This window comes from Geotrypetes seraphini, chromosome 8, assembly GCF_902459505.1.
Source record: "Geotrypetes seraphini chromosome 8, aGeoSer1.1, whole genome shotgun sequence".
Classification (NCBI taxonomy): domain Eukaryota; kingdom Metazoa; phylum Chordata; class Amphibia; order Gymnophiona; family Dermophiidae; genus Geotrypetes; species Geotrypetes seraphini.
The window spans coordinates 180995943-181014958 of record NC_047091.1 but is presented as its reverse complement, the minus strand read 5'-3'; the positions used below and the strand labels follow the sequence as shown (position 1 = coordinate 181014958).

General features: G+C 48.3%; 1 protein-coding gene across 1 annotated transcript in view; it reads left to right on the top strand.

The window, feature by feature from the left end:
* Nucleotides 1-1988: 1988 nt before the first annotated feature.
* The window catches only part of NEFH (neurofilament heavy), a 35206-nt gene continuing 18178 nt past the window's right edge, over nucleotides 1989-19016 (top strand). Inside the window, exon 1 of the mRNA XM_033955714.1 lies at nucleotides 1989-2814. Coding sequence (XP_033811605.1) covers nucleotides 1998-2814 — 817 coding nt within the window. The 5' untranslated portion in view covers nucleotides 1989-1997. The remainder of the gene's footprint in view (nucleotides 2815-19016) is intronic.

Below are 19016 nucleotides of genomic sequence, written 5' to 3'. Positions count from 1 at the left end.
TCCTCCTAGCCCTGTGCCTTTAAGTGGGGAGGGGGGCTGATGTCTCTTCTCTGTCCTCCTTAGGCTGATGTCTCTTCTCCCTCCTCCTTAGGCTGGTGTCTCTTCTCCCTCCTCCTAGCCCTGTGCCTTTAAGGGGGGAGGGGGGCTGATGTCTCTTCTCCCTCCTCCTTAGGCTGATGTCTCGTCTCCCTCCTCCTAGCCCTGTGCCTTTAAGTGGAGAGGGGGGCTGATGTCTCTTCTCCTTCCTCCTTAGGCTGATGCCTCTTCTCCCTCCTCATAGCCCTGTGCCTTTAAGCGGGGAAGGGGGCTGATGTCTCTTCTCCGTCCTCCTTAGGCTGATGTCTCTTCTCCCTCCTCCTTAGGCTGATGTCTCTTCTCCCTCCTCCTAGCCCTGTGCCTTTAAGGGGGGAGGGGGGCTGATGTCTCTTCTCCCTCCTCCTTAGGCTGATGTCTCTTCTCCCTCCTCCTAGCCCTGTGCCTTTAAGTGGAGAGGGGGGCTGATGTCTCTTCTCCTTCCTCCTTAGGCTGATGCCTCTTCTCCCTCCTCCTAGCCCTGTGCCTTTAAGCGGGGAAGGGGGCTGATGTCTCTTCTCCGTCCTCCTTAGGCTGATGTCTCTTCTCCCTCCTCCTTAGGCTGGTCTCTTCTCTGTCCTCCTTAGGCTGATGTCTCTTCTCCCTCCTCCTAGCCCTGTGCCTTTAAGCGGGGAGGGGAGGGGCTGATGTCTCTTCTCCCTCCTCCTAGCCCTGTGCCTTTAAGCGGGGAAGGGGGCTGATGTCTCTTCTCCGTCCTCCTTAGGCTGATGTCTCTTCTCCGTCCTCCTTAGGCTGATGTCTCTTCTCCCTTCTCCTTAGGCTGATGTCTCTTCTCCTTCCTCCTTAGGCTGATGTCTCTTCTCCCTCCTCCTTAGGCTGATGTCTCTTCTCCCTCCTCCTTAGGCTGATGTCTCTTCTCCCTTCTCCTTAGGCTGATGTCTCTTCTCCCTTCTCCTTAGGCTGATGTCTCTTCTCCATCCTCCTTAGGCTGATGTCTCTTCTCCCTCCTCCTAGCCCTGTGCCTTTAAGCGGGGAAGGTGGCTGATGTCTCTTCTCCGTCCTCCTTAGGCTGATGTCTCTTTTCCCTCCTTCTTAGGCTGATGTCTCTTCTCCCTCCTCCTTAGGCTGATGTCTCTTCTCCCTCCTCCTTAGGCTGATGTCTCTTCTCCCTTCTCCTTAGGCTGATGTCTCTTCTCCTTCCTCCTTAGGCTGATGTCTCTTCTCCCTCCTCCTTAGGCTGATGTCTCTTCTCCCTCCTCCTAGCCCTGTGCCTTTAAGCGGGGAAGGGGGCTGATGTCTCTTCTCCGTCCTCCTTAGGCTGATGTCTCTTCTCCCTCCTCCTAGCCCTGTGCCTTTAAGCGGGGAAGGGGGCTGATGTCTCTTCTCCGTCCTCCTTAGGCTGATGTCTCTTCTCCCTCCTCCTAGCCCTGTGCCTTTAAGCGGGGAGGGGGGCTGATGTCTCTTCTCCGTCCTCCTTAGGCTGATGTCTCTTTTCCCTCCTCCTTAGGCTGATGTCTCTTCTCCCTTCTCCTTAGGCTGATGTCTCTTCTCCTTCCTCCTTAGGCTGATGTCTCTTCTCCCTCCTCCTAGCCCTGTGCCTTTAAGCGGGGAGGGGGGCTGATGTCTCTTCTCCGTCCTCCTTAGGCTGATGTCTCTTTTCCCTCCTCCTTAGGCTGATGTCTCTTCTCCCTCCTCCTTAGGCTGATGTCTCTTCTCCCTTCTCCTTAGGCTGATGTCTCTTCTCCCTCCTCCTTAGGCTGATGTCTCTTCTCCCTCCTCCTTAGGCTGATGTCTCTTCTCCCTCCTCCTTAAGCTGGTGTCTCTTCTCCCTCCTCCTAGCCCTGTGCCTTTAAGCGGGGAGGGGGTGGCTCCTCTCCAGCCTTTGCTGACTTCTGAAGTTTGCTGCCGCAGTATAAAAGCCGCCCGTGGCCGGGCTCTGCCGCAGTGCCCTCCATCCCGCCGCGATGATGAGCTACGGCATGGACACGCTCTTCGGGCCGGGCACCTACCGCAAGGTGCTGGCCGAGCCCGCCGGCCGCAGCGCCTCCCGCTCCAGCGTCTCCAGCGGCTTCCACTCGCAGTCCTGGTCCCGCTCCCAGTCCTCCGCCTCCCCCTACCGCCGGGGGGCCGGGGGCTTCGGCCAGCTCGCCTCCTCCACCGAGAGCCTCGAGTCCCTCAACGGCGACCCCCGCGCCCGCAACGAGAAGGAGATCCTGCAGGCGCTCAACGACCGCTTCGCCGGCTACATCGACAAGGTGCGCCTGCTGGAGACCCAGAACCAGAACCTGGAGGCCGAGGCGGCGGTGCTGCGGCAGCAGCAGGCGGGTCGCTCGGCCATGGGCGAGCTGTACGACCGCGAGATCCGGGACATGCGGGGCGCCCTGGTGCAGATGCACTCGGACAAGGGGCAGATGCACCTGGAGCACGAACACCTGGAGGAGGACGTGCAGCTGCTGAAGCAGCGGCTGGAGGACGAGGTCCGGCAGCGCGAGGAGACGGAGGCGGCCATCAGGGCGCTCAACCAGTTCCTGGAGGAAAGCAGCCTGGTGCGGGTGGAGCTGGAGAAGAAGGGCCAGTCCCTGCACGACGAGGCGGCCTTCCTGCGCAGGAACCACGAGGAAGAGGTGGCCGAGCTGCTCGGCCAGGTGCAGGGCGCCCAGGTGGGCCTGGAGGTGAGGGAGGCGCTCAAGTTCGACGTCGCCTCCGCCCTCAAGGAGATCCGCGCCCAGATGGAGGGCCACACGGCCAAGAGCAACCTGCAGTGCGAGGACTGGTTCCGAGGTAGGCGCTGGGGAAGGGGGGGGGCAGCGTCCTAGGGCAAAAGGGGGAGGGGCGGGATCGGACAGCGTCCTTGTGCGCTATAGTGCAAAAAAGGGGGAGGGGCGGGATCGGAAAGCATCCTAGGGCAAAAGGGGGAGGGGCGGGATAGGTCAGGGTCCTAGTGCGCTATAGTGCAAAAGGGGGAGGGGCGGGATCGGACAGCGTTCTAGGGCAAAAGGGGGAGGGGCGGGATCGGACAGCGTCCTAGTGCGCTATAGTGCAAAAGGGTAAGGGGCGGGATCGGTCAGGGTCCTAGGGCAAAAGGGGGAGGGGCGAGTTCGGTCAGGGTCCTAGTGCGCTATAGTGCAAAAGGGGGAGGGGCAGGATCGGACAGCGTCCTAGTGCGCTATAGTGCAGAAGGGGGAGGGGCAGGATCGGACAGCGTCCTCGTACGCTATAGAGCAAAAGAGGGAAGGTGCCATAGAAGCCAACTTCATATAATGATTGGAGGGTTTCCTCCCAATGCCAACTGCCCCTTCCTAGTCAAAGTGAGGGGGGGGGGGTTGCATCTTTGGGAGGCCAGCACGAGAAAAGAGCCAGGTGACGTTTGAGCAAACTGCGGGGTTGCTTCAAGCGAGTGGAATTGGTGCAGGGACCAGGCGCTCGCGCAGCCCCGGGGTTTCCCTCTGACGTAGCGGGCGCATTAGTTTGCTGCATCCGTCGCTGGCCCCATAGCCAGATGATTAATCTCCTCCTCAAGACGCCTGAAGCCCCTCAATGACCTTGACGAGCGCCCCCCTCCCCCCCCCCCCCTGAAGAACATGAGAAAAAAAGTATATTCGATTGTTAAAACGGCACCGGGAGAATGAATTAAGTGTAAACATTTGATTTCTGATTGGCTCAGGCTCTTTTTGATTTATGTTCAATAATTTGTATTGAGTTTTAAAAATAAAATATACATAAGAAATCTTACAAAGGAATCTCATCTCAACTCAGTTAATACATTGTAGATATATAAATTCAAAGAAATCAGCAATCAATTATCATCACAATACAAACAGATAAAGTACCTCCCAACACACCCTCCCCCCTTCCCATCCCCCCTTCCCCCCTCCCATTGGCTCTTTTTTTATCTAAAATACCAATAATGTGCTGGCAAGGTTTCCATTCTTTTTATGTATATATATATATATACACACAGCCCTCAGACTCATCTACTTGCTTAGCAAATTTGACCACATCACCAATGCATACTCAGACTCTCACTGGCTCCCGATAAAAGCAAGATCACAATTCAAATTCTACTGTCTACTATTCAAAGTAACCCATGGAGCTGCACCAAGTTACCTAAACAACCGCCTATACCGCAACCTCACACACAGAATAAGGAAAACTCAAAGCCTATTCACCTACCCACCTCTCAATGGTACTCGACCTTCTGGCGACACAGGCAGCGAAAATTGACCCAACCGTCTCCAAACTGCTGACCAAAACAACAGATTAAAGTGTTCCAAAAAGAAATCAAAACTCTTCTATTCAAAAAACACCTCCCGTCATTCTAACCTCCATCCTACACGCACACGCATACTCCTTCATAAATACCACTCCTATAGTATCTCCTAGCCATCTCTTATCCCCAAAATCATATTCAGAAACCTAAACAATCAACCTCCATCCGGGACCAGAATATTTCTTCCCTCAACGTTATGTAATAATCTTCCTAACTTGAATGTATTGCTATTCCTACCTGATATGTAAACTTCCTGGAAATGTCCAGTTTTCTTCCAATTTTGTAATCCGCTTAGAACCGCAAGGCACAGGTGGAATAGAAATCTCTAATGTAATGTAATATATTTCTAATACAGCTCAACACAGGGTTTCGGAGCAAAGGGTGAACAGGCACAATATTTTCAAAGGGACCTGGGATCCTGTACAAAATAACCACAGGGAAGGGTGGGAGACTCCTTAGGGGGTGGTCGGGGGCTACAAATAGGATGGGGGAGAAGGACAGTCATACTTGATGGACAATTGTTAAATACATTTTTTTAAAAAGCCCTTAGAATGAGATCCCTAGATTCCGGCAATATCCCAAAGCGGTCGATTCAGCTTTCTCGTTGCCCAGTTTGCTGTAATAATTGTATTTGCAAATACGTAAAAAAATGGCTTCTGCTTCCAAACAATGATGGCCCAAAGTAAATGAGCCGAACTTCCATCCCGACCCCTGGCAGCCATTCGTTTTCTTTTTCACTGGATAAATGCACAATTTATAAATTCAGGTCTGCTATATAAGGTTCTTAAATCCAGCAAAAGCATTAAAAAAAACCCCCAAAATATGTACAAATGGCCAAGCTCATTTCTCTGCAAATTGTCCAGCAGCGAATCGGCTTCTTTTGAAGCTAAAAGTGAACTTTTGAAAAAAAAAAGAATATGCCAGTAATGGTGCATCGGACAGGTTTGGTGTGGGGGTTTTTTTCCCTACTGTCTGCAACAGTGTATTTGTGTTACAGTTTTCAATTTATGGATTTTTAAAGGTGGGGTTTTGGTTTGTAGTTTTTTTTTTTACTGCTCGATTGAGTTCCCAGTTGAATTTACATCAACCTTTGAGTTTTCCAGACTTTTAACTGGTTATTTAGTGCTCCAAGGTGTAGGTGTCCCTTCCTTGGGCCATTTATAATTCATGTTATGATTCTCCTCCCCTCCCCCCACACCTTTATGGAGCCTGATCATCGGGGTGACTGTTTGGGGCAGAGACTCCCATTTCCCCAAAGGCTAGAGCTGCTATCTCCAGCCATAGCCAGAAGGTCTTCCAGCAGGCGCTGCTGCTTATCTGTCAGCTAACCCATGTGTGGCATCTCTGAAGAGTAAGCTCTTCAGAGGGATTCAGCTAACAGTCACTTTGCAAGCACCAATCTCATGTCCTTGATTCCTGCTTTTCCCTGCATAAACTTGGCCATATCATTTCCATCCTTGTGCAATAAATTAGTAACACAGTAAATTACAAGTTCTACGGTATGTAGGGGAGAGTGTGAGCCTCGGCACCCTGAAGTTGTGGGTTCAAATCCCACGCTGCTCCTTGTGACCCTGGGCAAGTCACTTAATCCCCGCCCATTGCCCCAGATAGATTGTGAGCCCACCGGGACAGACAGGGAAAAATGCTTCTTGAGTACCTGGACAAATTCATGTAAACCGTTCTGAGCCCCCCCCCCCCCCCCCTGGGAGAACGGTATAGCAAATTAAATAAAAAAAATTTTCTTAGGACACTGATAAAGCATTATTATAAAATTAGAGGAAAGCACTATTGTACACTTGAAGGGTATTAACGTAGAGCAAAATCTTTTCCAGAGAAAGGAAAATGGTAAAACCAGAGGACATAATTTGAGGTTGAGGGGTGGTAGATTCAGGGGCAATGTTAGGAAATTCTACTTTACGGAGAGGGTGGTGGATGCCTGGAATGCGCTCCCGAGAGAGGTGGTGGAGAGTAAAACTGTGACTGAGTTCAAAGAAGCGTGGGATGAACACAGAAGATTTAGAATCAGAAAATAATATTAAATATTGAACTAGGCCAGTACTGGGCAGACTTGCACAGTCTGTGTCTGTGTATGGCCGTTTGGAGGAGGATGGGCAGGGGAGGGCTTCAATGGCTGGGAGGGTGTAGATGGGCTGGAGTAAGTCTTAACAGAGATTTCGGCAGTAGGAACCCAAGCACAGTACCGGGTAAAGCTTTGGATTCTTGCCCAGAAATAGCTAAGAAGAAAAAATTAAAAAAATTTAAATTGAATCAGGTTGGGCAGACTGGATGGACCATTCAGATCTTTATCTGTCGTCATCTACTATGTTACACTATTCAAGGTGCACCCACCTTATCAGATAGTGGCACTTGTTTTGGGCTGGCCACTATTCTTTCTCCATATTCCCTCTCTACCAGCCTGTCCACTCCTCCCTTCCATCGGTCTTTTTTTTTTTTTTTTGCACCAGATGTCTCCAATTAGGGTGATGCAATTACACCATCCTATCTACATATGACCTGTCACTGTCATCAGATGGGTTTCCTCCCTATCAAAGGTTACATTTTTTTTTTCTGCCTCAAATTGGCAGAGTCGTAGAGTCGTCTGCCCCACCCCCCCTCTCTCGACATAGACTCTTGAATTGGTCCGCAGTGCAGTGAAGGCATCTCCAGCTCGGGTGGCTAGCTGGTCTCCCACTTTTTTCGTGATTGTCCTACAAGGCAGCTTTCGCTCACAAGAGAACATTTAAGATACGCTGATGCTGAAATAATTTACTCTGTATGTTGGAATCGGTAATATATTCCTCAGAATGATTTGCTTTGTTCCCTTAGCAAAATATCATGTTATGTTATAAAGGACTTATAAACTGCCAACTCCCTAAATTAAGTTCAAGGCAGAAATAACAAACAATTGCTTTGAAATATTTCCGCACTCCCCCTCTTTCCCTGTTGACCATGAGTTAACGTCCTGTCTGTTTAGAACGGGGATATTGGTTTCTCTTCCCATGCCCTAATTACGGAGATGCTTTGGATTCTGGGACTTTTGCTTTCTGTCTGGGTCCCTTTGCTGGAGGACTCTAATTCAATACGAACATGCTTTCCATTCACCTTATAACATAGCAAGTGGCAAAGGGCTTATTGGAATTCGCTCCCAAGGTCAAGCAAACCACAACTGTTCTGAAGCTGGGACTGCTGCACTGTCAGAATGGAAGAGAGAGCAGTGCTCTGATCTCCTACTTGTGACTGAATGAATTTATGTACAGTATGTATGTAATTAATTAATTAATTTCGTTTTCTATCCCATCCCCCCCCAAACAGCCCAGGACTTATTGGGATTAATTAACCACTTTTTTAAAGAATTAAATTCTAGTAATAGGACTAATGTGATATAGTATTAGAAACAAACATTAAACAGCAATAAAATAATCATATAACAGAAAAAAAATCTATTTATTTTAATATTTATATACCGCTTATAGCATTCAGGTACTCAAGTATTTTTTTGTCTGTCCTGGTGGGCTCACAGTCTGTCTAATGTACCCGGGGTAGTAGAGGATTAAGTGACTTGCCCAGGGAACAGCAAGGGGTTTGAACCCACAACCTCAGGGTGTTGAGGCTGTAACTCTAACCACTGTGCCACTGTAGAAATCAAAATGTAGTAAAAGTGAGCCAAGTATAGGACAATGAAGCCATTGTGACATCATTGAGGTTGGTTCGTATTGGTGGAATGAGGCATTATGATGTCACAATACCAGCTCTGATGAGGTTGGTTCTTATTGGTGGAATGAGGCATTATAATGTCACAATACCAGCTCTGGTTATCAGAGGCTGACACTTTTCACACTATTTATTCAATGTTCTATACTGTTCTCCCAGGGGAGCTTAGAACAGTTTACATGGATTTATTCAGGTACTTAAGCATTTTTCCCTGTGATTATGTGACTTGCCCAGGGTCACAAGGAGCAGCACAGGGCTTGAACCCACAAGTTCAGGGTGCCAAGACTGTAGCTCTAACCTCTATGCTACACTCTCTATCTACTGACTTTTTGGAAAAACAACAAATCACCCAAAGTGGTGTACACCAAGAATTATCCAGACCTAGACAACAGTCAATTAAAGCAGGAGAAAATATTCGAACAACAGAACACATTATGGCATAGCAGGCGGATGATGATAAATGTCATCAGAATAAGAAGATACCATGGTGACACTATAAGATCATATGACATAGATATGTTGCCAACCGTGTCAACAGAATACAGATAATAAGCACACATTGGAACATTCAAATAACAAACACGGTAGAACGTTTTACCGTGGGCTGACAAGGTCAAGGCTCTAATGCTCATTCGATTCCTATGAGTGTTTACCTCGTCAGCCTGCAGTAAAAAATCTCTACTGCGGTTTAGTAAAAACCAGCAATAGATACAACTACCGTAATGCTACTCGTACAATACAATGAAACATAGATGGTGCAAAATCATTCGGATAAATAGCTGGGTGGCTGAACTAAAGACATAGTATAGAAACATAGAAGATGACGGCAGATAAGGGCCATAGCCCATCAGGTCTGCCCACTCTACTGACCCACCCCCAAGTCTACTATCCTAGGGATCCCACTCCTGGTGACAGGTTCCCTTGGCTTAACCCTAAGGGATCCCACATGGGCATCCCATTTGCTTTTAAATTCTTGCACGCTGTTTGCCTCGATCACCTGCACTGGAGCTCGTTCCAAGGATCAACCACTCTCTCGGTGAAGAAATATTTCCTGGTGTCGCCATGAAATTTCCCGCCCCTGAGTTTGAGCGGATGCCCTCTTGTGGCTGAGGGTCCTTTGAGAAAGAGAATCTCTTCTTCCATCTCGATACGGCTGGTAATATACTTAAACATCTCGATCATGTCTCCTCTCTCCCTACGTTCCTCGAGTGAGTACAGCCGCAAATTTTTCAGCCTTTCCTCGTACGATAGATCCTTGAGCCCCGAGACCATCCTGGTGGCCATCCGTTGCACCGATTCTACTCTCAGCACATCTTTTCGGTAGTGTGGCCTCCGGAATTGCACACAGTATTCCAAATGAGGCCTCACCATGGTTCTGTATAATGGCATTATGACTTCAGGCTTCCGGCTGACGAAACTCCTGCGGATGCAACCTAACAACTGTCTTGCCTTAGATGAAGCCTTCTCCACATGATCAGCAGTTTTCATGTCTGCGCTGATGATCACTCCCAAGTCTCGTTCTGTTGAAGTTCTAGCTAAGGTCTCACCATTCAAGGTGTAAGTTCTGCACGGATTTCTGCTGCCGAGGTGCATGATCTTGCATTTCTTAGCGTTGAAGCCCAGCTGCCAGGTCGAGGACCAAAGCTCCAACAAATGTAGGTCCTGCGTCATACTATCGGGTGAATTGCCGTCTCTCACTATATTGCATAGTTTGGCGTCATCAGCGAATAACGTTATCTTACCTTGAAGCCCCTGAGTTAGGTCCCCTATGAATATGTTGAAAAGGAGCGGGCCCAAGACTGAGCCCTGCGGTACTCCACTGGTCACCTCCGATGTTTTAGAGAGGGTACCGTTAACTACCACCTTCTGAAGTCTGCCACTCAGCCAGTCGTTGACCCATGTAGTTAGTGTTTCTCCCAGCCCCATTGATTTCATCTTGCTCAACAGCCTGCGAAGCGGGACACTATCGAAAGCTTTGCTGAAGTCTAGGTATACGACATCCACGGATTCTCCCAAGTCTAACTGTTTTGTTACCCAGTCAAAGAAGCTGATGAGATTGGATTGGCAGGACCTACCCTTGGTGAATCCATGTTGACTGTGCGTTGGAAGTGACCACAGAGGAAGAGCTGACGCTGGGGCGAGCAGCAGATGGGGGGTGGGGGAGAGAAGAGGGTGGGGAGGGCTGCCCCCGCAGCCTCTCACCCTCGTTACATTACTGCGTATAGGTCGGGGGTGTCAAAGTCCCTCCTGGAGGGCCGCAATCCAGTTGTGTTTTCAGGATTTCCCCAATTAATATGCATGAGATCTATTTGCATGCACTGCTTTCATCGTATGCTAATAGATCTCATGCATATTCATTGGGGAAATTCTGAAAACCAGACTGGATTGCAGCCTTCCGGGAGGGACTTTGACACCCCTGGTATAGGTGCAGTTGAAAAAGATCCGATGACCAGGTCTTAAGTTACGGTGTGTGCAGCAAAGCCAGGCGCATAGTCGGTTGCCCCAAAACAGAACAGCAGATGGCTACGGCAAAACGTTTGCTTAAAATAATTTTAGAGCCAAACCTGTTTATAATATATCTGCTGCTTATAAGAACATAAGAATTGCAGCTGCTGGATCAGACTAGTGGTCCATTGTGCCCAGCAGTCCGCTCACGTGGCGGCCCTTTGGTCATAGACCAGCGCCCTAGCTGAGACTAGCCTTACCTGCGTACATTCTGGTTCAGCAGGAAGTTGTCTAACTTTGTCTTGAATCCCTGGAGGGTGTTTTCCCCTATTTGAATCCCTGGAGGGTGTTTCCCCCTATTTGAATCCCTGGAGGGTGTTTCCCCCTATAACAACCTCCAGAAGAGCGTTCCAGTTTTCTACCACTCTGGATGAAGAAGAACTTCCTTACGTTCGTATGGAATCTATCCCCTTTCAACTTTAGAGAGTGCCCTCTCGTTCTCTCTACCTTGGAGAGGGTGAACAACCTGCCTTTATCTACTTTGTCTTGAATCCCTGGAGGGTGTTTTCCCCTATAACAGCCTCCGGAAGAGCGTTCCAGTTTTCTACCACTCTGGATTAAGAAGAACTTCCTTACGTTCGTACGGAATCTATCCCCTTTCAACTTTAGAGAGTGCCCTCTCGTTCTCTCTACCTTGGAGAGGGTGAACAACCTGCCTTTATCTACTTTGTCTTGAATCCCTGGAGGGTGTTTTCCCCTATTTGAATCCCTGGAGGGTGTTTCCCCCTATAACAACCTCCAGAAGAGCGTTCCAGTTTTCTACCACTCTCTGGCTGAAGAAGAACTTCCTTACGTTTGTACGGAATCTATCCCCTTTCAACTTTAGAGAGTGCCCTCTCGTTCTCCCTACCTTGGAGAGTGTGAACAGTCTGTCCTTATCTAATAAGTCTATTCCCTTCAGTACCTTGAATGTTTCAATCATGTCCCCTCTCAATCTCCTCTGTTCGAGGGAGAAGAGGCCCAGTTTCTCTAATCTCTCACTGTATGGCAACTCCTCCAGCCCTTGTCTAACTTGGTCTTGAATCCCTGGAGGGTGTTTTCTCCTATTTGAATCCCTGGAGGGTGTTTTCCCCTATAACAGCCTCCAGAAGAGGCTTCACTCTCTGGGTGAAGAAGAACTTCCTTACGTTCGTACGGAATTTATCCCCTTTCAACTTTAGAGAGTTCCCTCTCGTTCTCCCAACCTTGGAGAGGGTGAACAATCTGTCTTTATCTACTAAGTCTATTCCTTTCAGTATTTTGAATGTTTCGATCATGTCCCCTGCTAATAAATAGTTCCATATATTATTCCTTTTACTGATATTTTTTTTTTTTTATGCAGACAATTTGCAGCGGTGAAGTTCCCTTTGATTTATTAGTTTACAAAAAAAAAAAAAATGGACACTTGCTCATCCAGGCTTCTCTTCTCTCAGCGGTTTTCAACATTGCATTCCACGTCAAGTACAGTATTGTCCTTTACTCTAACCTAGAGAGAGGTCAAGGGGAGCTTTCAAAGTCATGCAAAACCTCGCATTATCCCGAGGCGGCAGGTACAGCGTGACATAAAACTTACCCAATTTGCTGCTAATCATTTCTAGGGTGCTATTAGACTGACGCAGCGCCGTAGATCAAAACACAGAAGAGACAGTCCCTGCTCCAAAGAGCTTATCGTCTAGTCAACACAGAGAAACCGGACAAGGAGGTGCATCCATACAAAGAGCTCAGGTGGGGGAATCGCAGCGGGAATGATAAGGCAGAGATTGGTGCTTAGAAGGTGGGTTGGCGCTTGGAATTGAAAGCGTCTTCAGAGTCTGGATTTGGAGACTGCCAGAGACGGAGCCCGATGTATCAAGTCAGGCAGTTTGTTCCAGGCATACAATGCAGCAAGGGAGAAGGAGAGAAGGTACTGAAGGGAATAGACTTGGTAGATAAGGACAGGTTGTTCACCCTCTCCAAGGTAGGGCGAACGAAAGGGCACTGTCTAAAGTTGAAAGGGGATAGATTCTGTACGAACGTAAGGAAGTTCTTCACCCAGAGAGTGGTTGAAAACTGGAACGCTCTTCTGGAGGTTGTTATAGGGGGAAACACCCTCCAGGGATTCAAAACAAAGTTGGACAAGTTCCTGCTGAACCAGAAATTACGCAGGTAAGGCTAGTCTCAGGGCGCTGGTCTTTGACCTGGGGGCCGCCGCTGGAGCAGACTGCCAGCCACGATGGACCACTGGTCTGACCCAGCAGTGGCAATTCTTATGTTTAAGGGTACAGATAAGACAGATTTATCTGAAGAGTGGAGCGCTGAAGGGAGTGATACTGATGAGTTACGGAGTGTATACACACTTGTAGGTCAATAAAAGGAGTCCGAAGTGTATGCGGAAAGAGACAGGGAGCCAATGAAGTGACTTCAGGAAAGGGGTAATGTAGGCCTAGTGGCATTGACTGGATAGGAGGCTTTCGGCAGAGTTCTGAACAGATTGAAGGGGAGAGAGATGGTTTAGCGGAAGGCCAGTGAGAAGCAGGTTGCAGTAGTCTACTTGACAGGTGATGAGGGTATGGATGTAGTTTGTCTTTATATATGGTGGGTCATCAAACCCGATTGGCCGGGGCTTGAGATGAATGAGGCTGGAAAGTCCATTAGTCACCAGTTTGAATTTTAGTGGGAAAGTCTGGTGGTCACAAATTTTGCCTCATTCTTCTGAAGTCCAAACCGATCAGGTTTGAAGACCTGCCATATATAAAGACAAACTGCAGACCTCACAGTATACCCTGAAGAAAGCCGCAGCAGGATGGCTGAAACATCACTTCTACCTGACCAGACATGGCAAGACCCAGAAAACTGCAACAAGCATGATGTCGGCCACGGAAGCCTAAGAGAACCCGCATCAGAACATTCAAATAAGAGAGATAATGCTCATAATGTCGATACAATACAATTGGGAGTGTGGGGCGCAGGTTGTGAGTTCAAATCCCTCGCTGCTCCTTGTGACCCTGGGTAAGAGTTTGAGCCCACTGGGATCAGATAGGGAAATATGTACCTGAACATCAAACCACTAGGATATAAGTGGTATATAAACAATTTAAAATATATATTATACTATGGGGCTCATTTTCAAAAGAGAAAAACTTTCCAAAAGTAGCATAAGGGGCAGATGCAGGTTTTCTCACCAATACAAGATTTTCAAAACCTAGACGGATATCTATGCTGTTCAGCTGCGGCCCATCTAAATCTCAAGGGGGAGTGTTGGAGGCGAGATTTGGCCTTATGACTTGGACATTTTTCTGCTATAATCGAACAAGTTTAAATACCAAAAAGGTGCCCCAAAAAATGACCAGGTGACCACTGCAGGGATGTAAGCATGATCCCCCACACTCCCCCAGACATCACTGACCCCAGTGGCATAGCCAGACAGCCAATTTTGGGCAGGCCTGAACCCAAAGTGGGCACCTCTCTTTCCTTCCTTCCCACCCCTCACAAAGCGCACCATTGAACCCTGCTTGCCCCGCATCTCTGGAGCTGGGACTGCGGCTGCGGCAGGTGGGAGACGCCCTTCCCTGGAGGTGGAGCTCTTGGCTGCATGGAGGCGCGGTGCTGCTGTGCGTGGGACTGCCGCTGCAGCCTCGCTCTCGACACAGTGCCTGAGGTGCTACAAGGAGCTCTTCCATGGCCTGCACTGCACGGACAAGGGCCGGGCTCTTATTATCCACGTGCGTGCCGTGTTGCTATGGGAGAGACAGGATGGGCCTGAGCCAAGATTGGGCGGATAGGGCCTGCCCAGTCCCACCCATAACTACGCCCCTGACTGACCCCTCCCATCCCCCAAAGATGTAAATGGAATAATACATACCTGGTTAGTCTTAGTAGAACAGCAAACAGGTCCCTGGAGTATCCTGACAGACAGAGATGGGGATTAGAGAATGACACGGGGACCGATTTTTTTTTCCCCCATCTCCATGGGAACTCATTTTCCTGTCCCTGCCCCATTCTTGCCAGCTCCATCCTCACATGCACAAGCCTCAAACACTTTCAAATCCTAAGTAGCAACATTCTAGAGCTCAGATTGTGATGTCATAATGCCTCATTCCACCAATGCCTAAGCTCCGCCCTCATCTGCACAAGCCTCAAAGCCTTTAAAATCCTAAATAGCAACATTCTAGAGCTCAGATTGTGATGTCATAATGCCTCATTCCACCAATGCCTAAGCTCCGTCCTCATCTGCACAAGCCTCAAAGCCTTTAAAATCCTAAATAGCAACATTCTAGAGCTCAGATTGTGATGTCATAATGCCTCATTCCACCAATGCCTAAGCTCCGTCCTCATCTGCACAAGCCTCAAAGCCTTTAAAATCCTAAATAGCAACATTCTAGAGCTCAGATTGTGATGTCATAATGCCTCATTCCACCAATGCCTAAGCTCCGTCCTCATCTGCACAAGCCTCAAACACTTTCAAATCCTAAGTGGCAACATTCTAGAGCTCAGATTGTGATGTCATAATGCCTCATTCCACCAATGCCTAAGCTCCGCCCTCATCTACACAAGCCTCAAACCCTTTAAAATCCTAAGTGGCAACATTCTAGAGCTCAGATTGTGATGTCATAATGCCTCATTCCACCAATGCCTAAGCTCCGTCCTCATCTGCACAAGCCTCAAAGCCTTTAAAATCCTAAATAGCAACATTCTAGAGCTCAGATTGTGATGTCATAATGCCTCATTCCACCAATGCCTAAGCTCCGTCCTCACCTGCACAATCCTCAAACACTTTCAAAACATAAGTAGCAACATTCTAGAGCTCAGATTGTGATGTCATAATGCCTCATTCCACCAATGCCTAAGCTCCATCCTCATCTACACAAGCCTCAAACCCTTTAAAATCCTAAGTGGCAACATTCTAGAGCTCAGATTGTGATGTCATAATGCCTCATTCCACCAATGCCTAAGCCCCATCCTCATCTACACAAGCCTCAAACCCTTTAAAATCCTAAGTGGCAACATTCTAGAGCTCAGATTGTGATGTCATAATACCTCATTCCACCAATGCCTAAGCTCTGTTCTCATCTGCACAAGCCTCAAACACTTTAAAATCCTAAGTAGCAACATTCTAGAGCTCAGATTGTGATGTCATAATGCCTCATTCCACCAATGCCTAAGCTCCGTCCTCATCTGCACAAGCCTCAAACACTTTGAAATCCTAAGTAGCAACATTCTAGAGCTCAGATTGTGATGTCATAATGCCTCATTCCACCAATGCCTAAGCTCCGTCCTCATCTGCACAAGCCTCAGGCACTTTAAGATCATAAGTGTTTGAGGCTTGTGCAGTTAAGGCAGAGCTTACTGGAATGGGACAGTGACAAAACCTGTAGGGACGGGATGGGGAAATTGAGTTCCTACGAGGACAGGGACAAATTTGTTCCCGTGTCATTCTCTAATGGGGACTCTGAGGCCCACACTCCACTCTAACTACTATACATACGGTGGAATCTGTGAGCCTTCCAAATTCCTCCCAAATACTTCATGTGAGGTGATTCATGCAGACATCCGGGCTATTGGTGTGGTTTACACTTGGGTTCAATAGGTTTTGGGTGGAATTTTGAGGGTTCACCATAAGGGGGTTATTATGGTGAGGTGTACCTGGGACATTTATGTGAAATTCAGTATAATGTCCCCATTTCTCCTGCCCTCAATTGCTACAGTACCAGGATTGACAGCTGCACGCAGGCAGACCACATCCCCACATTTGCTTCACCTCCCACCCCCCCCCCCTTTGCTGCCTTGTGGAGGGGGGGTGCTCTGCTCCAGAAGGCAACCAAGCAAGGTATTCCATTGGACAAACCCATGACCTGCATATTCTGTGTGTTATTCTATAAGGAACACCTGCCTGTCAATTAATGGGTTTTTTTTGAAATGCCTAAATAGCACCTACCTCTAGGTAGGGTTACTAGATGTCCAGGAAAGCCCAGACATGTGCTCCTTTAGAGGACTATCCGGGTTAAGGGGCTGGAGGAGTTGCCAGACAGTGAGAGGTTAGAGAAACTGGGCCTCTTCTCCCTTGAAAAGAGGAGATTGAGAGGGGACATGATCGAAACAGTCAAGATAATGAAGGGAATAGACTTAGTAGATAAGGATAGGTTGTTCATCCTCTCCAAGGTAGGGAGAACGAGAAGAAACTCTCTAAAGTTGAAAGGGGATAGATTCCATATGAACGTAAGGAAGTTCTTCTTCACCCAGAGAGTGGTAGAAAATTGGAACGCTCTTCCGGAGGCTGTCAGAGGGGAAAACACCCTCCAGGGATTCAAATAGGGGAAAACACCCTCCAGGGATTCAAGACAAAGTTAGACAAAAAGTTCCTGCTGAACCGGAATGTACGCAGGTGGGGCTGGTCGTTGACCAGAGGGCCACCATGTGAGCGGACTGCTGGGCACGATGGACCACTGGTCTGACACAGCAGTAGCAATTCTTATGTTCACTGTTCTCTAGCATGTCTGTGTGATCAGTCTACTAAAATATTGGCCCTTCCTACATCCCAGTTGCTTGTTTTGTGTGTCTTTCATTTGGATGTATGTGAGTTTTTGTTTTTTTAATGGTTCAAAAAGGGGAGCAAAAGTCCATAGTCTGTTAGTAAGACATGGGGGAAGCCACTGCTTGCCCTGGATCGGTAGCATGGAATGTTGCTACTCTTTGGGTTTTTGCCAGGTACTAGTGACCTGGATTGACCACCGTAAGGACGTGCTACTGGGCTTGATGGGACCATTGGTCTGACCCAGTAAAGCTTTTCTTATGTTCTTACATGAGTCAAGTATAGGGCAATCAAGCTACTGTGACGTCACGGATGAGGTTGGCTCTGAGGCATTATGACATCACAATCTCAGCTCTGGAATGTTGCTCTCATTGGGGTTCCGGAATTTTGCTATTCTTTGAGATGCTGAAAAGTTGCTATTTTAGGTTTTTGCCAGGTACTAGTGACCTGGATTGGCCACCGTGAGAACGGGCTACTGGGCTTGATTGGACCTTTGGTCTGACCCAGTAAAGCTTTTCTTATGTTCTTAGACCCAGAGCACATTTTCAAAAAACAACACAGACTTTTTTCAGTTTTGAAAATGGACATGCTCGCTACTGGATTTTTGTGCGTCTTCCACAAAACGTCTAAACTTGGATTTAGATGTCATATTGAAAATGCCTCTCCACATATCACAATATTCCACAGATTCCCTAACAGTGGAACCTGGATAGTCCCGCTCCCTGAATACCACCATTAACCTGTGCCCCACCACCCCTTATGCTCTACACAAAATACACAAACTATAGTTATGGTGAAAATTACCCGCAGCCCTGTTTATTGTAAATTACACATTAAATATATAACAGCATAATAACATCATAACAAAATTCCCGAGCTACCTTAAAGAAAGTTATGGCCCCCGACCCCATTATGCAAGGATCTGAGGGGTGGCATGTCCCCCACATGCCCCATTCTCCAGGGTCACCTGACCCACCAGGCACGGCTCCCAGCCAGTCCACCGCTCATCCCCTGATGAGCCCAGCTCATCCCCTGATGAGCCCAGCAGCCAGTAGCTTGGGATACCGCATCCCAAGTCACCACTACCCAGCCCTGCTATCCGTGACCCCAAGGGTGGGCAGGAAAAACCACCTTGGAGGACCAGGTAAGCCCTGAGTCTTCCCAAGCCCCAACTTTTAAACCCCTCCCCGACGCTCTCCTCAGCCACAGCCCGCCAATGGCAGGTATTCCCCACGGTGGGAAAGACCCGCCAGCCTATCCCTTGCCTCCTAACTGCCCCAGCCGGCCCCACGACTGCGATGGGCAACCGTGCGAGCTTCCCAGCTCCGTGTTAGGTTCATAGAAACATAGAAAGATGACGGCAGATAAGGGCTACAGCCCAACAAGTCTGCCCATACCATTGACCCACCCTTTTAAGTCTACTGGCCCCCTTAACTCTATTGACCTGCTCTATTAAGTCTATGTCCTAGCGACCCTATTCATTGGTATGACCCTTGCAGTGATCCCACATAGGTATCCCATTTATTCTTGAAGTCTGGGATACTGCGGGCCTCGATCACCTGTACTGGAAGCTTGTTCCAATGCTCTATCACTCGTTCCGTGAAGAAGTACTTCCTGACGTCTCCACGAAACTTCCCTCCCCTGAGTTTGAGCGGATGTCCTCTTGTGTTCAAGGGTCCTTTGAGAAGGAAGATATCATCTTCCACCTTGACCCATCCTGTGATGTACTTAAATGTCTCAATCATGTCTCCCCTCTCCCTACGCTCCTCGAGAGTATAGAGCTGCAATTTGTTCAGTCTTTCTTCGTACGAGAGACCCTTTAGCCCCGAGACCATCCTGGTGGCCATCCGCTGAACCGACTCAATTCTGTGCACATCTTTACGGTAATGTGGTCTCCAGAATTGCACACAATATTCTAGATGAGGTCTCACCATGGCTCTGTATAATGGCATCATGACCTCAGGCTTCCTGTTGACGAAACTTCTCTTGATACAACCCATCATCTGCCGT